The sequence below is a fragment of the Spermophilus citellus genome, assembly GCF_964194105.1.
Source record: "Spermophilus citellus genome assembly, chromosome: 10".
NCBI classification, from domain to species: Eukaryota; Metazoa; Chordata; class Mammalia; order Rodentia; family Sciuridae; genus Spermophilus; species Spermophilus citellus.
Window position 1 is genome coordinate 42,128,355 of NC_138197.1, and position 17,666 is coordinate 42,146,020.

Below are 17,666 nucleotides of genomic sequence, written 5' to 3' on the forward strand. Positions count from 1 at the left end.
TATGGAATTCCTGTTATGTGAGTAATGCCAAATGATGAACAAAATTGTTTAAAAGAGGTGGAAGTATAACCAGGACCATTGTCCGTTTTTAACTGTTTTGGAACGCCCACAGTGGCAAAATTTTGTAAGCAATGAGCTATAACATCTTTAGTTTTTTCTCCGGCATGAAGGGAGCCCATCAAAAATCCGGAAGAGGTATCAACTGTAACATGTAAATATTTTAATTTTCCAAATTCTGGCAAGTGTGTGACGTCCATCTGTCAAATATGGTTAGGTATCAGTCCTCTAGGATTGACTCCAAGATTAACTTGTGGTAAAAATGTCACACAATTTTGACATTGTTTTATTATATGTCTGGCTTGTTCTTTAGTTATTTTAAAACGTTTTTGTAAAGTATTAGCATTGACATGGAACCTTTTATGAAAATTTATAGCTTCTTCTATTGTGGAGAAAATATGTATGTCATGTGTAGATTTATCTGCTAGTTCATTGCCCATACTAAGGGCTCCAGGCAATCCTGTATGTGCCCTGATATGACCTATAAAGAATGGATCTTTTCGGTCCCAGATTAGACTTTGTATAGCGGAAAACAAAGAGAAAACAGTAGAAGAAGGTGAAATCCTACCAGCATCTTCAAGGGATACTATAGCATTAACTACATATTGACTATCAGAAAATAAATTAAATACAGAATCTTTAAACATCATAAAAGCTTGTAATACTGCATTAAGCTCTACCTTTTGAGCTGATTGCTTGGGTACTAAAAATGTAAAAGTTTGATCAGGAGTAACTACTGCTGCTGTACCATTGTTTGACCCATCAATGAATATATTTGGAGCATTTATGATAGGGGTTTTTCTTGTCATTTTTGGAAAAACTACAGGATGCTTAGACCAAAAAGACAACAAAGGATTAGATGGTAAGTGATTATCAAATGAAACACTAGTTTTACACATGATTATTGCCCAAGTATTTAACTCATTAGCTAACTCATCAATTTGATCCATAGTATATGGAGTAATAATTTTATTGGGAGAAATCCCAAATACTCCCTTAGCTGCTTTTATTCCTTTGAGTATCAATGGTCCTACAGCCTCAGGATATCTAGTAAGAATAGTGTTAGGAGAATAAGATAAATGTATCCACAATAATGGACCTTCCTGCCAAAATACTCCTATAGGAATATTTTTTGTTGGTAGTATAATAAATAATAAAGGCAAACTTATATCAATTCTATCCAAATGCATATTTTCCATATATGTTTCAATGATTTTTAATGTCTTTCTTGCTTCAGGCGTTAACATGCGGGGTGAATTTGGATCTGATGGACCTTTTAGAATATCAAATAAAGGTCCTAACTCTCCTGTTGGTATGCCTAGATAAGGCCTTATCCAATTTATGTCTCCCAATAACTTTTGAAAGTCATTAAGTGATCTGAGTTGATCTACTTGTATTTGAATTTTTGGTGGACGGACCATGGTTGAGGATAATAGAACTCCTAAATAATTAATTGGAAGATTTAATTGTACTTTATCTATTGCTATCTCTAGATTATAATTTTTCAATAAGTTTGTAAGTGTGGCATAACATTCTAGTAATGTGTTTTTATCTTTATGTGCCAATAACACATCATCCATATAGTGAAATATTTGTAGTTCAGGATTTTGATTTCTAAGTGGCTGGATTGCTTTGTTAACATAAATTTGACACATAGTTGGGCTGTTAGCCATCCCTTGAGGGAGTACTTTCCATTCATATCTCTGATCAGGACCTTCATGATTTAGTGCAGGGATAGTAATGGCAAAATGTGGACTATCCTCGGGATGAATTGGAATTGAAAAGAAACAATCTTTAATATCTATAGCTAAAACATGCCAGGTTTTTGGTAAAGCAGACAATTGAGGAATCCCTGATTGAGCAGGTCCCATAATAACCATCTCATTATTAATGGCTCTTAAATCTTGTAATAATCTCCATTTACCAGATTTCTTTTTAATGACAAAAATGGGAGTATTATGGGGGGATACGGAAGGTTGTATATGTCCTTCCGCTAATTGTTGTCTGACCAAGTCATGGGCTACTTGTATCTTTTCTTTAGTCAGGGGCCACTGAGGAACCCACATTGGTCTTTCTGATTTCCAAGTAATTTTGATTGTCTCAGTGGCCCTTTCTGAAAACCCAATTCATGTCTATTTATTTCTTGATCTATTTGAATAGGTGCTGTCATACCTTGTTCTTGTTCTCTTAATCTTTTTTCTTTCCTAAAGCCTTGTTTAGCCCTAGTAGTGGGCGCGTTAGGATTGATGTTATTTGTTAATGTCAATCCTAATTGATCTAGGACATCTCGTCCCCATAAATTTACAGGAAGATGATCTAATACATAGGGCTGTATAGTTCCTTCACATCCTTCAGGATCCCTCCAATCTAATACCATTGCGCTTCTATCGGGATTAGTCGCCACTCCTAGGCCTCGAAGCGTTTGAGTGGCTTGTTGTAATGGCCAATGTTTTGGCCATTCTTGACGAGATATGATGCTGAGGTCAGCACCTGTGTCCAGCAGCCCATTAAAGTCATGTCCTTGAATATTTAATTTTAGCATTGGGCGAGAATCTAAATTTAAAGACAGCATAGCCCAATCTACACCTGTGGAGCCTAATCCCTTGGAACCTCTTTCTACATTACAACTGGAAAATTTATCATGCAGGCTGGGTATTATTAATAACTGTGCTATTCTATCTCCTGGTGAAATTACTGATATACCTCTTGGAGAACTAGCTATAATTTTTATTTCACCCTCATAATCGGGATCAATTACCCCAGGACTTATCATAAGTCCTTTTAGTGTAGAAGAACTGCGTCCCAATAATAAGCCTACTGTTCCCTGGGGAAGAGGTCCTTTTACTCCTGTGGGAATGATTTGAACTCCCATCTCTGGAGTTAGTACTGCTCTGGCAGAGGCACAGATGTCCAGCCCTGCGTTCCCTCTAGTTTGTCTGATGAGGGATTTAATGGATAATGCGTCCTGGGCACTACCTTGATGGTGCTGTTGGGTTCCTCCATTGCCCCATATATTTGTGGTTTTGGGCCCCGGGGCATTGGGCCCTCTAGTCCGTTTTTTGGCAATGGAGCCTGATACCTTTCTCCACGATATCGTGGGTAAACATTTGGTCCTTGTCCGTTTTTTGATAATGGAATACCCTCTATGGTGGTTTGAGAACAGCATTCATTAGCCCAATGTTTCCCTCTATGGCATCGTGGGCAAATACCCGGTATTCTATTCCTTTGATACCCAGCTTTGTTAAACCCTCCTCTTATGGGGCAACTCCTTTTAAAATGTCCTGTTTGATTACAATTATAGCATGTTTTTGGCCTGGCATCTAAAGCCTGTTGTACTGCTGCTAAGACTTGCCCTTGTTCATTAATGTCTCTACATAATTTAATATATGTGTTTAAATCTTCATGTCTCCATGGTCTAATGACCTCTCTGCAGCAACGATTTGCTTGGTCATAAGCCAGTTGTTTTATAAATGGCATTACCTGTTCTGTATTACCAAATATCCTAGAGGCTGACTGAATAAGTCTATCTACAAATTCAGCATAAGGTTCATTAGTTCCTTGTATTACCTTAGATAATTGACCTTGTAAGTCTCCATGCCCCTGTAAAGTTTTCCATGCCCTAACTGCATCTACAGCAATTTGTGCGTATACGCCAGGGTCATATTCAATTTGCTGTCTTTGACCCTCATAAGGTCCCTTTCCCAAAAGCATCTCTATATTTCTTTGAGGGTAACCAGCTTCTGCATTTCGCCTAGCTGTCTCCATGCAAAATTCCTCATTGGCAACCTTCCATAACAAATATTGTCCTCCGTTTAGCACAGATCGACACATGTTAGCCCAATCTGCTGGTGTCATGTCCAAGTTGGTAACAGATTCGACCATGCTTATTGTGAAGGGAGCTTGCGGCCCATAGGTTGTTACAGCCTCCTTTAATTGCTTTATTGTTTTGAAATCTAAAGTACGGTGAATTCGTTGCCCTCCTGCCTGCTCAAGTACAGGGCATGCTAATCTTTGGGGTTCTGTCTCAGAATTCCGTCCATCAACTACGGGAGTTGAGGGCCGCTCAGCGGTAGATGGAGCTGTTGGTTGAATTACGCCCTCTGGTGATAGAACGGAGTTGGTAGCAACCTCCTGTTGTAATTCTCCACCTGATGGCTGCTTTTCCTCTAATCTTGCTTTCTTTAAATTTTCCTCTGTCTGACTAGCTTGAGAGACCTTCTCTTTTGCTTGACCTAGCGTTTTTTCTACCATAGTCTGGACCTCTAACAATTTACTTAACAGTTTTTTGGTTTGTTTTTTACTGGATTCTAATCTACTATAAAGGTAACGTAACCCAATAAGATAGGATAAAACAAAGCCGAAACAGAATGAAACAAAAACGGAGCAGAGAATGGTTGTATCGATTTTCTCTTTCTCAGGGCCGAATAACTTCAAACCTTGAGCCAACCATTTTCCCCAGTTCGCCTGAGAAAATTCTAGGGCTAGGGAGCTCGAAATAAAAACAAAATAAATCAAAACAAGAACACACTGTTTTTTGAGATGGTCACCCATCCTGTCGCCTTCCCTCAGGGGCGAGCAATTTTACTCACCTCTAAGCTTCAGGCGCTCCCCGCACGGGCCGCCAAATGCCGCAGTCTTGGCTGGGCACAGAATCACGAGCCACTCAAGCAGGAACAAAACTTTATTTTGAAAAAGCCGCCAATACTCTGTAGGCGCTGGCAAGCCAAACCCGGTCCTCCCACGCGGGCCTCCACCGGAACCGCGCATTCCCCGGAACCGGGGGTCCCCCGGACCTCCCCCGGAATTCCCTCCTACTATCCTTCCCCAACCAATGGGAACTCTCCATGAGTCCCGTAACATGAGTCCGGTAGCAGGCCAAGGTGAACAGCGGGAGTCCAATTTCCATATGAATGTAAATCTTAACATAATCATCTCAGTGGCTAGCTGGCGTCACTTTACAACCAAAGGTGCCATACATCGTATATTTGCTTGTGGCTCCTAGCAGATTGTGTAGTATATTTTTTACTCTCAAGAACATTTATACAGCATTCTAGAAATAACTTGGGTCTTGGAATCATAGATACTTGTGTTTCTGTTATAACTCTGACGGGTACTGTGTGATCTTGAATACTTAATTTAGTCTCTGAGCTATAGAATGGACCTAGTCTCAACCAGGAAGAATATAGTGTGAATATTATATGAGAAACAGAGTTAAATAATTCTTGAGCAATAAATAGATGGTAGTCTTATTTATAATTCCAATTGCTTTTATATTGTCTTCTTGAAATAATTACTCTCATTATTTCACCTTTTCCTTGTAGGTCTGCTTGTTCTCTGCTGGATTTTCTACCATTGGTCTCCTAAGATACCTTGACTTCTTCTATGGTACCTACTTATTTTGGTCTTATTGTGGCTCCCTACCTTCTAGGTACCATGCCACTTGTTCCATACCTCATTTAATATTCACAATTGCTGGGCTGGAATTGTAGCTCAGTGGTAGAACGCTTGCCTAGCATGGGTAAAGCACTGGGTTGATCCTCAGCACCAATAAAAAACAAAATAAATAAAGGTTAAATTCTTTAGCTTTATTTATCACTTGTTTTTTGGTACCAGGAATTGAACCTAGGAGTACTTAACCACTGAGCCACATCCCCAGCTCATTTTTATTTTGTATTTTAAGAAGGTCTTGCTCAGTTGCTGAGGTGACTTTGAACTTGTAATCCTCTTGCCCCAGCCTCTAAGCTGCTGGGATTACAGTCCTGTGCCAGTTTGCCTGGCTATTTGTCACATTTTAAAGTATAAAAAGTCACAGATCATAGGTAGAAGCATGAAGATTTGACTTTAAAGTTCAATTTCAAGAAAGGAAAAAGGATGTATTGAATAGCTACTGTTACATATTATATATGACTTTCATCATTGTCTTGGTACCTTGTGATTTGCAGAAAAAAAAAAATCCTCTTCAGATCCCTGTTTACCAGTCTCATGCTGCCTTTTCTAGGAACTTAATATGGCCTTATAACTACCTGATGAATCAAGCCCACATACTTTGCTCACTCTCTGAAGATCCTGGCATTTTGACCCCATTCCTGTTACCACCTCTGTCTCTCCTCCACATATGTACTCTCAGGTACTCAGCTTTTGTTAGGCTGGCTTGGTCTTTGGTTTTATTCTGTGGGGGCTGTTGCTCTGTTTGGAATGCCGATGGACATTATCTTCTCTGCTGTTTGAGATTATCTCTGACCTTGGAAGTCAAGCTTACATCCTTCCACTTTTTTGAAACTTTCTCCAATTTCTCTTGTCTTGTTTTAAAAATTGCAGTTGTGGGGATTGAACCTAGGGCCTCACACATGCTAGGCAAGTCCTGTATTACTGAGCTACACCCCTAGATCCTTACATTTAAAAACAAGAAACAAAAATACAAAGTGTTTATATACAAAGTGTTTAAAATTCAAGTGTTTATATATTTACCTTTTGGTTTGTGTGGTATACATGATATGGGTGTAGAGTGAGAAGAACAGGAAATGGCTAGGAATGTGGATCCTTAACCCCTGAATAGTTGAGTGTCAGCTGATGTTAGGGAGAGCCCTTAGGAAGTAGGGGGAATTCTGTCTCTGGGTCACCAGCTTCTTGCTGTAGGCTTTCCCCACCTCTAGGAGTCAACTTCCAGGGTGCTTTTCTCTGTTAAATACTGTCTATTAAATGCTGGAGAATAGAAAATTTACTTCCTCTTAAGGTAGGAAAAACTGATGGTATAAAGAGCTACTTTTCTTGGAAAAGAAAACTTTAAGAGGGGAATGATACTTTAACTATTTAAACTATTTAACCAAAGGGAATATTTGGTTGTGGGGAGCCTACTTGCTATCCCTGCAATCTTGCCATTTTGATTTGTGTCCACTGTTTCTTTGTACATCTGACTTTAAGTACCTTTCTCAGCTTTCTGGTTCTGTAGCTGTTAAATTCTGCCCTGAAGACAGGAACAGGCTTCTTTGTGAAAATTGGACAAGATCCAGCTTCTTTAGAGAACTACCCTGGTCATATGACTTCGCCTCTGCTTGGGTTCACTTGGGTCATTGGAGCAACAGTGGCATGCTTGTGTCCCTGTGGTGCTACACAAGGGAGAATGCCACAGAGTTATTGTAGAACCAACTCAGACTAACTTCTGAGTGGGCACATCTAATGACTTCTCTTTGGAAGAAGGATGGTGCTTAAATGTTTTTGATAACTTGTCACAGAACATCTGAAAGCAATGGGAAAACCAGCCACCTTGTCAAAACCTGTGCCACAAAAGAACTTCCTGAGGAGAAATTGCAGGAGATCAGGTGCTGTGGGAAAGCAATGTTTTGAATCAGTACCCAGCAGGTGGCGATTGCCACTCTCATTCAGTTCAGAACAGATATTCCCAGACAGTGTTGGCAGTCACTGTGCTCCATAAGGTAGCGGGGGTCTGTTTGTTTTTGGAGACAATATCAACTCAAGCCCTGTCTGCTTACAGTTAGAGAATTTTAGCACATGTTAGATGCCTGCTGTTTAAGGGGTACACCTACATCTCAGGCTCCTTCTGCCTATGTGTGTGCTTAAATATATATTTAAGCATAGTAAAGGTGTTGCTGGAGAGCATGAGACTGGTAAGGAGGGATCTAGAGAGCATTTAATTTTTTTCTGCAAATCAAAGGTTAGTGAGACGATGATATAGGCAAGTATAATATGTACAATAGCTGCACAATACGTTTTTTTTTCTCTTTTTCTTTCAAAATTAGCTCACTTTAGTTTCAAAGGGTGTGCTCTTATCCCAGTTTGAGAATGAAGTTATGTAGTTGTAGGATACCTTGATTAAAATTTTCTGCAAATAAATCTATATGGTGGCATGGTTATTCATTTGTTTAAATGTAGCTCTTTTTTTTTTTTTTTTAAAGGAAATTGGACTTTCAAGTTAATACCTGGGATTCAAATCCTATTTCTTCTAAGTACGAGTTTTGAGTTTTCATATTTTAAAATATGATTAATGAAAGCTAGGTCATGGAGTAATTGCAAATATTAAATGAAGTGTTATGTGTGGAACAACTGGCATGGTACCTAGAAGGCAGTAAGCCACGATGAGAATTTCTTATCCTTCTCTTTACCCACAATCTTGGAGAATTCTGACCTGTAAGCTAAAGAGTAACTGCTTGTGAACAACGGTATTTGCAGATTGGAATGTAACATGGGTCTTGAGGGAGAAATTCAAAGGGTCTGGGACAGTTAAAGCCCCATTGTATGCTGGGATACTGTAGGAATTGTATTCAATACCTTTACATTGAGTTGCTGTCCATCATTTTCTACTGTAGGAATTTTTCAATCCCAAATTCTGTTTTTTTTTCTGATATTTTTTATGATCAACATCTTTGAATTAGTCCATAGCCAGACCATAGCATAGGTGTTCATTTAGTAAGTCTTGTTAGTGCCATATTATGACTTTTAAATTATCAGAGGCAGGGGCTCCTACAGGACTCTTTTTTCTTTCTTCTTTCTTTTGTTCCTTCCATTCTCCCTTTGAGGTACTAGGGGTTGAATTCAGGAGTGCTCTACCATGGAGCTGGATCTCTAGCCCTTTTTATTTTTATTTTTGAGAAAGGGTCTTGCTATGTGGCCTAGGCTGGCCTTGAACTTGTAATGAAGTGAAACTTCTGCCTCAAACTTCTTCTGGATTGCTGGGATTGTGGGTATGTGCTGTCCAGCTGGGCCCCATATGTGATTTCTTGAGAATAGTAGAATTTCTTTTTTTTTACTAAAATAAACTCATTTTTTAACTAAAAATTGGCTTCAAAATTCAAATATATAAATTTTAATAGAAAAATTGCAATTCTCAGGTCATTTAAAAAATGAAAAGATTAGGTATTAGGATATTGTGAACGTAACAAATTTTAGGAAATGAAAGTTAACAACCTTATAAAATGTTATTCATAATTTACTATATCTTACCTTATAGGTAACATTTAGAAGGAATTGTTCCTGGGAGAGAGCAGGTATTATATTAAGTTCATAGTAAATATAATAACTTTTCCCTGAAATGATATTTAAATGAGATAATGTATGGTGATAGTAGGACATACCACTAAAGTAGTGGTAATGGGGGAATAAGTTTCAAGAAAAATAGGCATAGATATTATATAATCTTAAATTTCTAATATCGTACTTAACCATTTTTTGGAGCTTACCATTTTTACTTAAGTTTAAATAAAATAATTTTATTATTAATATTTAGTTTGTTCCATTTTTGAGCATTTCAATAATATTTATGATGTTTTCACAGGATTAATTTTGGGCAATTCTCTTTTAGCATATAAGTATCCTTGCAGACTCTGACTTACGTGGCTAGTACAACATTCAGCAGAAGTAGCAGCTTTATGAATAATATCTATTGACTGATATTATGAATTCAGTAAGACAGCATTTTTGGACATTCTAAAATTTTAATTTAGGAAAGTCCTTCATCCTAGATTTTCACTGAGAGAGAAGTTTTTCATTAAGAGGGAGGAGTTACATAGGATTTCTCTGAAGCTCTGGGCTCCTAGGGTAATTGATCAAAGTTTTCAAAGGGTTGAAAATTGAATCTTTACCCGACAGGGGGCCAGAGTCTTCCAGCACTGATGAATTTATCTGTGGTCTCATGACTCTTTCTGAATACTAGGCACATTTAGGGGCTTGGAGAAATGCTCATCAGAAGTTTCCTAGAGTCCATTAAGTTGAAAGACTTCATGTTTGGAAATCTGAATGTGGTTTGGGAATTCTCTGGTGTGTCTTCCAGAGAGCATAGAGTAACAAAACAAGATCTTGAGAGTGAAATGAATGTCTTGTGATGGAAACTTTTTTTGTTACTAATTTTATTAAACATATTAATTTTGCTGAAAAGCATGAAATAGACTGATTTTTAGATGACAGTTTTTTAGAAGTATGATCAGATCAGGGATTGACTCACAACATTGTTGGTTATTTAAGTACGTTTGTGTATATGTCTTTTCTAGATTTCACAAACATGTATGAACCCATATGGATCCTAACGATGTGTCTGGCACAGTACAGACATAGAGGCTGAAGAAATTTTATTTGACTTGGGCTGATAAAATGAGTCATTTCATAAAGGCAAAGGAAACCTAGGTAGAGTGTGAAAGAAATTGCAAAGGACTTTTTGTCTTCTGGCTTCTAAGATGCTCTCTTCAATCCTCACAGAGTAAAGCATCTGGACACAGTGAGATCACAGCCATGATCTAAACCCAATATATAAGTCCTTATTGTCTACAAGAGGAGGCGTTCCATTCTTTAGGAATATTCTAGTATATTCTCATATACTATATACTCTTAATAGTATATATTCTAAGGGAACTTTTGAAATGGAGGGAAAATATGAAATGGCAGGATGGAGTTTGAAGAATTTTTAGGAGATATCATGGATCCTTAATTTTAAATGTATGCCCGGCATCAAATCTTTTGGGGGAAGTAGTAGAGTGAGGAAGTATTGTGCAAATAAGAACACAAGGTGAAGTTGGGTTTTTAGTTACAGTCTATGAGTTTAAACTCTTCATTCCTAATTGGTTTTGGTCAGCTGATCTGAGAATATCCTTTTGAGAAAAAAAAAGTGTGAACAGGTGGCCTCCCCCTTTTATGGAAGAACACGAGGCTTGCTTCCCTCTTCTCTTTGAAATTATTTTAATTTTTATTGACAATATACATTTATATCTTTTAAAAAGACATAAGTCTGTAAGACTTATGTACAGCAAGTACAGCAAGCCTTAGCTCCACCTTTCTATATACACAACTCCTTTTCTCCATTAGCAGCTATTTTTTCTAGTTTTATATCCTTTACTGGTATTCTTAACTTTTCAGTGTTACCTATTGACTTTCTGTTGTGGAAGATATTTAGCTCTCTGATACTTCTTCTCCGTCCCCCTTGCTCTCCTTCCTATTCTGTCATCATAGTAATTAATTTTTATATAATTTCAGTTAGATAAATTTTCATTGTTTTATAATTAGGACTATATCAGTATCAATTCATATTTAAGCCATATCGTATGTGATTGCATTGCATATACAAATTTTTTCTTTCCTGAGAATGGTCTCATTTGCTTGGTTTTCTGTGTAGTTATGTCTAATTCAGTGAAACTCTTTTTGGTGCATTGAGAAAGACCAGATAACAGATCAGTTTTCTGTTTTTCTTGGAGACATCCTTCCTCAGGTCCTCTACTCTCTTCAACTAAGAACTAAGAATCCTTTGCCAAATACAAGCTCATGAAGTTTTTTTGTTTGTTTGTTTTTTTTTTTTAATGGTGCTGGGGACTGAACCCAGGGCCTTGTGCATGCAAGGCAAGCACTCTACTAACCGAGCTATATTCCCAGCCCCCCTCCACTCTCTTCAAATCCAGCTGTTCCCTGTGCCTGCTGCTCTCTGGTGTTACTGGACATTCCCTTTGCCAGCATGTTGGGCGTCTTTCAGACTACTGTTTTGGCTCTCTTATTACCACATCTTCCTCTTGTTTCTCTTTCTGATTTTGGTGGGGCACAGTCATCAGTAAATCCTTGGAAGTGAAAGCTTCAAATATTAAAAAATGCTTTAATTCTTCTGTCACATTAATTTATAGTTTGGGTAAGTATAGAATTCTGTGCTGAAACATGTTTTCTTAGGATTTAGAAGGTGTTCTTACATTGTTTAGTTATTGTTCCTATGGACAGATTTGATGCTCTTCTTTCTTTCTTCTTCTTCTTTTTTTTTTTTTTTTTTTTGAATGCTAGGGATTGAACCTAGGGGCTCGCTCATGCTAGGCAAGCACTTCACCACTGAGCTAAATACCCAGCCCTTTTTATTTTTGAGACAGGGTCTCACTAAATTGCTTAAGCTCTCTCTCTAAATTGCTGAGGCTGGCCTAGAACTTGTAATCCTCCTGCTACAGCCTTCCAAGTTGCTGGGATTATAGGTATGTACCGCTGCACCTGACTTGATATTATTTTTATCTGCTTTTTGTAATGTGATCTCTTGACCACATTTGAAAATTTCCTTATCTTTAGAGTTCTGAAATTTCATAGTGTTATGCTTTGGTATATTTCTCCTTTCCTTTCCTTCCTTTCTTCCTTCTTTCTTTTCTTTTCAAAGAAGAGTGAATTTTGTAGAAGACAATAAAATGTTTGCTTTACCTACTCAATTAAATCGGCACAAGCCCATCAGTAGCTACTATATTTTTGGATGTGGTTTTGTAAACAAAATTGGTTTGTTTTGAACATAATGAGGTTGACCAGAAAACCAAAATCTTATGTGTTATGTAGTGATGAATACTTTTGCTATTTTTTTTTTCATTTTTTTACTTTCTAAACATATGAAAGGATTGGGCTTCTGGTTCCCCTGTAGCTGGGTAGGAACATATAACTAAATCTGACCAGAGCTGTCTTGGTTTCCCTTTTCTAATTGCCTATACTTTTTCAGTTTGTAAACCTAATAGTCCTTTAGTTCTGGGAACATAAGTTTCTTTTCTTAAATGATTTATCTAATTTCTTACTTTTTCTTTTCTTTTTTATTTATTTATTTTTAAATATTTTTTTAGTTGGACACAATATCATCTTTATTTTATTTATTTATTTTTATGTGGTGCTGAGGATTGAATCCAGGGCCTCGCACATGCTAGGCGAGCACTCTACCGCTGAGCCACAACCCAGCCCTGCTTTTCTTTTTAAATAATTTATTTTTAATTGGCTAAGATTACATTTATAGTGTATATTATGATGTTTGAAGTGTATGTACATTGTAGAATGGTTGAATTGAGCTAATTCACACATATACTACCTAACGTGTATATTTTTCTTGGTGAGAACACTTTAAAGTCTACTTTTTTAGTGGTTTCCAAGACTACAATACATTATTATTAACTGTAGTTACCATGTAGTACACTAGAGCTCTTGAACATATTCTTCCTCTCTAACTGAAATTTTGTATCCTTAAACCAACATCTCTCCAATCCCTTCAGCTCCTAGTAACTAGCCTTCTATTCTTTGCTTTTGAGTGTTTTAGATTCTACATATGAGTTAGTATTGTGAGGTTCTTCCTGTTCTGTGCCTGTTTATTTCTCTTAGCATAATGTCATCCAGGTGCATCCCTGTTGTCACAAATGATAAGATTTTCTTTTCCGAGGCTGAATTATATTCCATTATATGTACCACATTTTCTTTGTTTCTTTATTTCCCTTTTTTTTTTTGTGTGTGTGGTGCTGGGGATTGAACCCAGGAGTGCTTTCCTATTGAGCTACATCCCCAGTCCTTTTTATTTTTTATTTTGAGACAGGGTCTTATTAAATTGCAGAGGCTGGCTTTGAGCTTATACTCTTTCTGCCTCAACCTCCTAAGTAGCTCTTTTTATAGGTGTATGCCACTTTCTTTATCCATTGGATGATAATTAGGTTGATTCTGTATCTTGACTTTTTATAAATAATGCTGCATTGAACATAGGAGGGCAGATATCTTTTCAATATACTGATTGCATTTCTTTGGATATATACCCAGTAGTGGAATTATTGAATTAGTTCTATTTTTAGTTGTTTTTTTTTTTGAACCTCCATACTGTTTTTTTTTTTTCCTTTCAATCTAAATCCTGAGGTCTTCTTTCTCAGCAACTCTTGATTTTATTTATTTTTTAAATACATGATATCGGAATGCATTACAATTCTCATTACACTTATAGAGCACAATTTTTCATATCTTTGTATATAAAGTATGTTCACACTAATTCATGTCTTCATACGTGTACTTTTTTGCATTACAATTTTTATTACACATATATACCACAATTTTTCATATCTTTGGTTGTATATAAAGTATGTTGACACCCAGTTCATGTCTTCATACATGTACTTTTGATAATGATGTCTGTCACATTCCACCATCCTTGCTAATCCCCTGCACCCTCCCTTTCCCTCCCACCCCTCCACCCTATCTAGAATTCATCTATTCCTCCCATACTGCTCCCCTCCCTACTCCATTATGAGTCAGCCTCCTTATATCGGAGCAAATATTTCTGCATTTTTTTTTGGGATTGGCTAACCTCACTTAGCATTATTTTCTCCATTGTTATCCATATACCTGCAAATGTTATGATTTTATTCTCTTTTATTGCTGAGTAAAATTCCATTGTGTATATATGCCACATTTTTTTTTATCCATTCATCCACTGAGGGGCATCTAGGTTGGCTCCACAGTTTAGCTCTTATAAATTGTGCTGCTATAAACATTGATGTGGCTGTGTCCCTGTAGTCTGCTGTTTTTAAGTCCTTTGGGTATAGTCCGGGGAGAAGGATAGCTGGGTCAAATGGTTGTTCCATTCCCAGATTTCCAAGGAATCTCCATACTGCTTTCCATATTGGCTGCACCAATTTGCAGTCCCACCAACAATGTATGAGTGTGCCTTTCCCCCACATCTTCACCAACACTTACTGTTGTTTTTCTTCTTTTTTTTTTTTAAAGAGAGAGTGAGAGAGAGAGAGAGAGAGAGAGAGAGAGAGAGAGAGAGAGAGAGAATTTTTTTTTAATATTTATTTCTTAGTTCTCGGCGGACACAACATCTTTGTTGGTATGTGGTGCTGAGGATCGAACCCGGGCCGCACGCATGCCAGACGAGCGCGCTACCGCTTGAGCCACATCCCCAGCCCTGTTTTTCTTCTTAATAGTTGCCATTCTGACTGGAGTGAGATGAAAACTTAAGAGTGGTTTTGATTTGTATTTCCCTAATTGCTAGTGATGATGAACATATTTTCATATTTCATTTGTTGATTGGATTATTATTATTATTATTATTTTTTGGTGCTTAGGTTTTTGAGTTCTTTATATACTCTAGAGATTAGTGCTCTATCTGATATGTGAGGGGTAAAAATTTGTTCCCAGGATGTGGGCTCTCTATTCACCTCACAGATTGTTTCTTTTGCTGAGAAGAAACTTTTTAGTTTGATTCCATCCCATTTATTGATTCTTGGTTTTAATCTTTGCGCTATAGGAGTCTTATTAAGGAAGTTGGGGCCTAATCCCACATGATGAAGATTAGGGCCTATTTTTTCTTCTATTAGACACAGAGTCTCTGGTTTATAATTCCTAGGTCCTTGATCCATTTTGAGTTAAGTTTTGTGCATGGTGAGAGATAGGGGTTTAATTTCATTTGGTTGCATATGGATTTCCAGTTTTCCCAGCATCATTTGTTGAAGATGTTATCTTCTGTCCAGTGCATGTTTTTGGTACCTTTGTCTAATATAAGATAATTGTAATTTTGTGGGTTAGTGTCTGTGTCCCACCCTCAAGAATATATATAATTATTTTAAGTTAGCCTGGTTCTAAATATCCTTTCAGAATATTCCTATTTTATTTATACCTTCATTTAACATTATAATTTAATATCACAGACAAAAGACTCCTATTTGGGCTTATTTTTTCCACCTGTTTACCTTATTCTTTTAACCATTTTCAGTTAATCTTTACAATTTTTCTTCCCAGATTTTCAAGTAAGTGTATGTTCATGACACAAAATTGGCAGAAATGTTACAATAGTTTCTCCCTCTTTTTATCCTGCCTTATACATTAATCTGGTCAAATTGATTGCTTAGTGGCTACTTCCTCCCCCTTCCCCTAATAGTTCAAATATAGAGTCCTTTGTCTGAACTTCAGGATTCTGACTTGATACTACTTACCTGTGAAACCCTATCTTTACTCCCAAACATAACTTTCTGCCATGGTTATTGTTCTGGAAATAGGCCATAATTGTTTCTGAATTGGTCTTCACACACAGATTATACTCAGTGTTTGAAGTGTCTTTCCTCTTCTTGACTGCTAGTTAATTTCTCTTTGTCTGTTAGAGCAGGTCAGCTTGTTGAACCTTCTCTGGCCAGCCTAGGCTTGTCATAGTGGTAAGAATTAGAGATAGAACCCAAACTCCTGCCTTGCTCTGCACTATCACTTTAGCAGTATTGCCCAGATCAATTAAAGGATGACCCTCAAACCTGTTGGCTGGTTCTTTTCTCCTAGTCAGTGATGGCCTTCTAACTCTGTGGTTAAGTTATCAAACCAGTAGTGCCAAATCACCAATTTCAGGATACAGTGTGGCTGGATAGCCAATATAGTACCTGGTCAGAGTCAGTGTTCCACGAATGATTGCTATGTCTTCCAGCTCCACGGATGACCCGCATCACAGTACTCCAACCTAGAACATCTTTGTTGCATGTCAGCACTGTGTACCTGGTGCTGGGGCCTCACATGGTCCTGTGAATCTCCACCTGTGGCAGTTCAGTACTAGGTCTTGATAGATGGCCTGTGGGTAGGGATGTGTCACAATGAGTGCTGTTTTAGGTAAGTTTACTCGGAACTCTAACAAAGTAACAATGAAGAGGTGGGAAACTATTGGATATTTTAAGTGCCTCTTTTTTAGACTTTTTTTTGGTGGACTTGCCCTCATTCTCTTATTATTTGTTTATTATCATATAAAAGCTGCATATTATACCTATATGGTGTGCTACATGATGTTTTGCCTATTGATTTTTCAACTTCCTTTCCTTGACTCCTTGATTCAAGACAAGATATACATTTCTTGAGCAGCTTTGATTTGTGGATGCTGAGTAGTCCCAACCTGGCAGGTTAGTTCCTTGAAATACTTAATAAAGTGCTTCGTACTAGGAACCTGGTAGAAGTAATTTACTTAGTTTCTAAAAAATCTTTGATAATGCTTCCCCTAAAAGTTTAAAGGAAAAGGCCAATAGAATAAAAAGAATACTGCTATTTTCAGAGATTCAAACATATTTAAATAATAGCAAAAAGAAAAAACAGATGAGTACAAGTAAAAAGCTGCCATTTACACTGTAGAACAGTCTGTCCTTGGTTGACTGCAGTTTTATTATGACAAGAAAATATTTTCAATGCTAGCAAAAATCTTTGGAGGAAAGTTTAGAAAAACAGTTGATGAACATCAAATTAAAGATATTTAGAAAAGCTGAAACTATTAGCTTTGTCAAAAAATTGAGTTGAATTTACAAACATGGGCATTTATTACTATGATATGTCCCAGTTTTACTGTAATTTTAAAAATAAATGTAATTAAGTTATATATACAATATTTTAATATTCATTATATAGTTTTTACATATCTGTGAATTTCAGTGTAATTTGATTAACACATTTGTACTGGTGGAGTGCTAAATAATTACATTTTGATGTATGGGAAGAAAAATGGAATAAAATAACCCCTTGTCTGCCTTAAAAAAATGTTTTTTCTGATTTTGAAAAAATACAAAGCCAACATTCAAAGGTCTTTAGACACTAGATTAGGCCCTATGTAGATCAGCTTAGATTCACTGACTAAATATTTCTTCCTCTTCAAAGATCAAATGTTTTTGACAGTGGTGATGACCAGCAAATGGAGTTCTTGCCATGAAGAAGTAATTACAGCGATCTCTTTAATTCGTTGTTTCCTTTCTTTAATTTCGATTAACTGCAGTCAATAGTAGTCCCAAAGTATTTCTATTTGTCTTGACTCAAAAGAATGCAACATATTCATATAACTTTTATTACAGTGTATTGTATAATTGTTCCATTTTATTGTTATTTTTGACAATCTCTTTGAA

General features: G+C 36.9%; 1 protein-coding gene across 3 annotated transcripts in view; it reads left to right on the plus strand.

Moving 5' to 3' along the window:
• Nucleotides 1-17,666, plus strand: part of DERA (deoxyribose-phosphate aldolase) — a 133,080-nt gene that overhangs the window by 13,527 nt on the left and 101,887 nt on the right. The window contains exon 2 of one of the 3 annotated variants that reach the window (XM_081311152.1): nt 5,379-5,442. The exons of the other annotated variants lie outside the window; for them this stretch is intronic. Within the exon in view, the coding sequence (XP_081167278.1) occupies nt 5,440-5,442 (3 nt within the window). The 5' untranslated portion in view covers nt 5,379-5,439. The remainder of the gene's footprint in view (nt 1-5,378; nt 5,443-17,666) is intronic. 3 annotated transcript variants of the gene reach the window in all.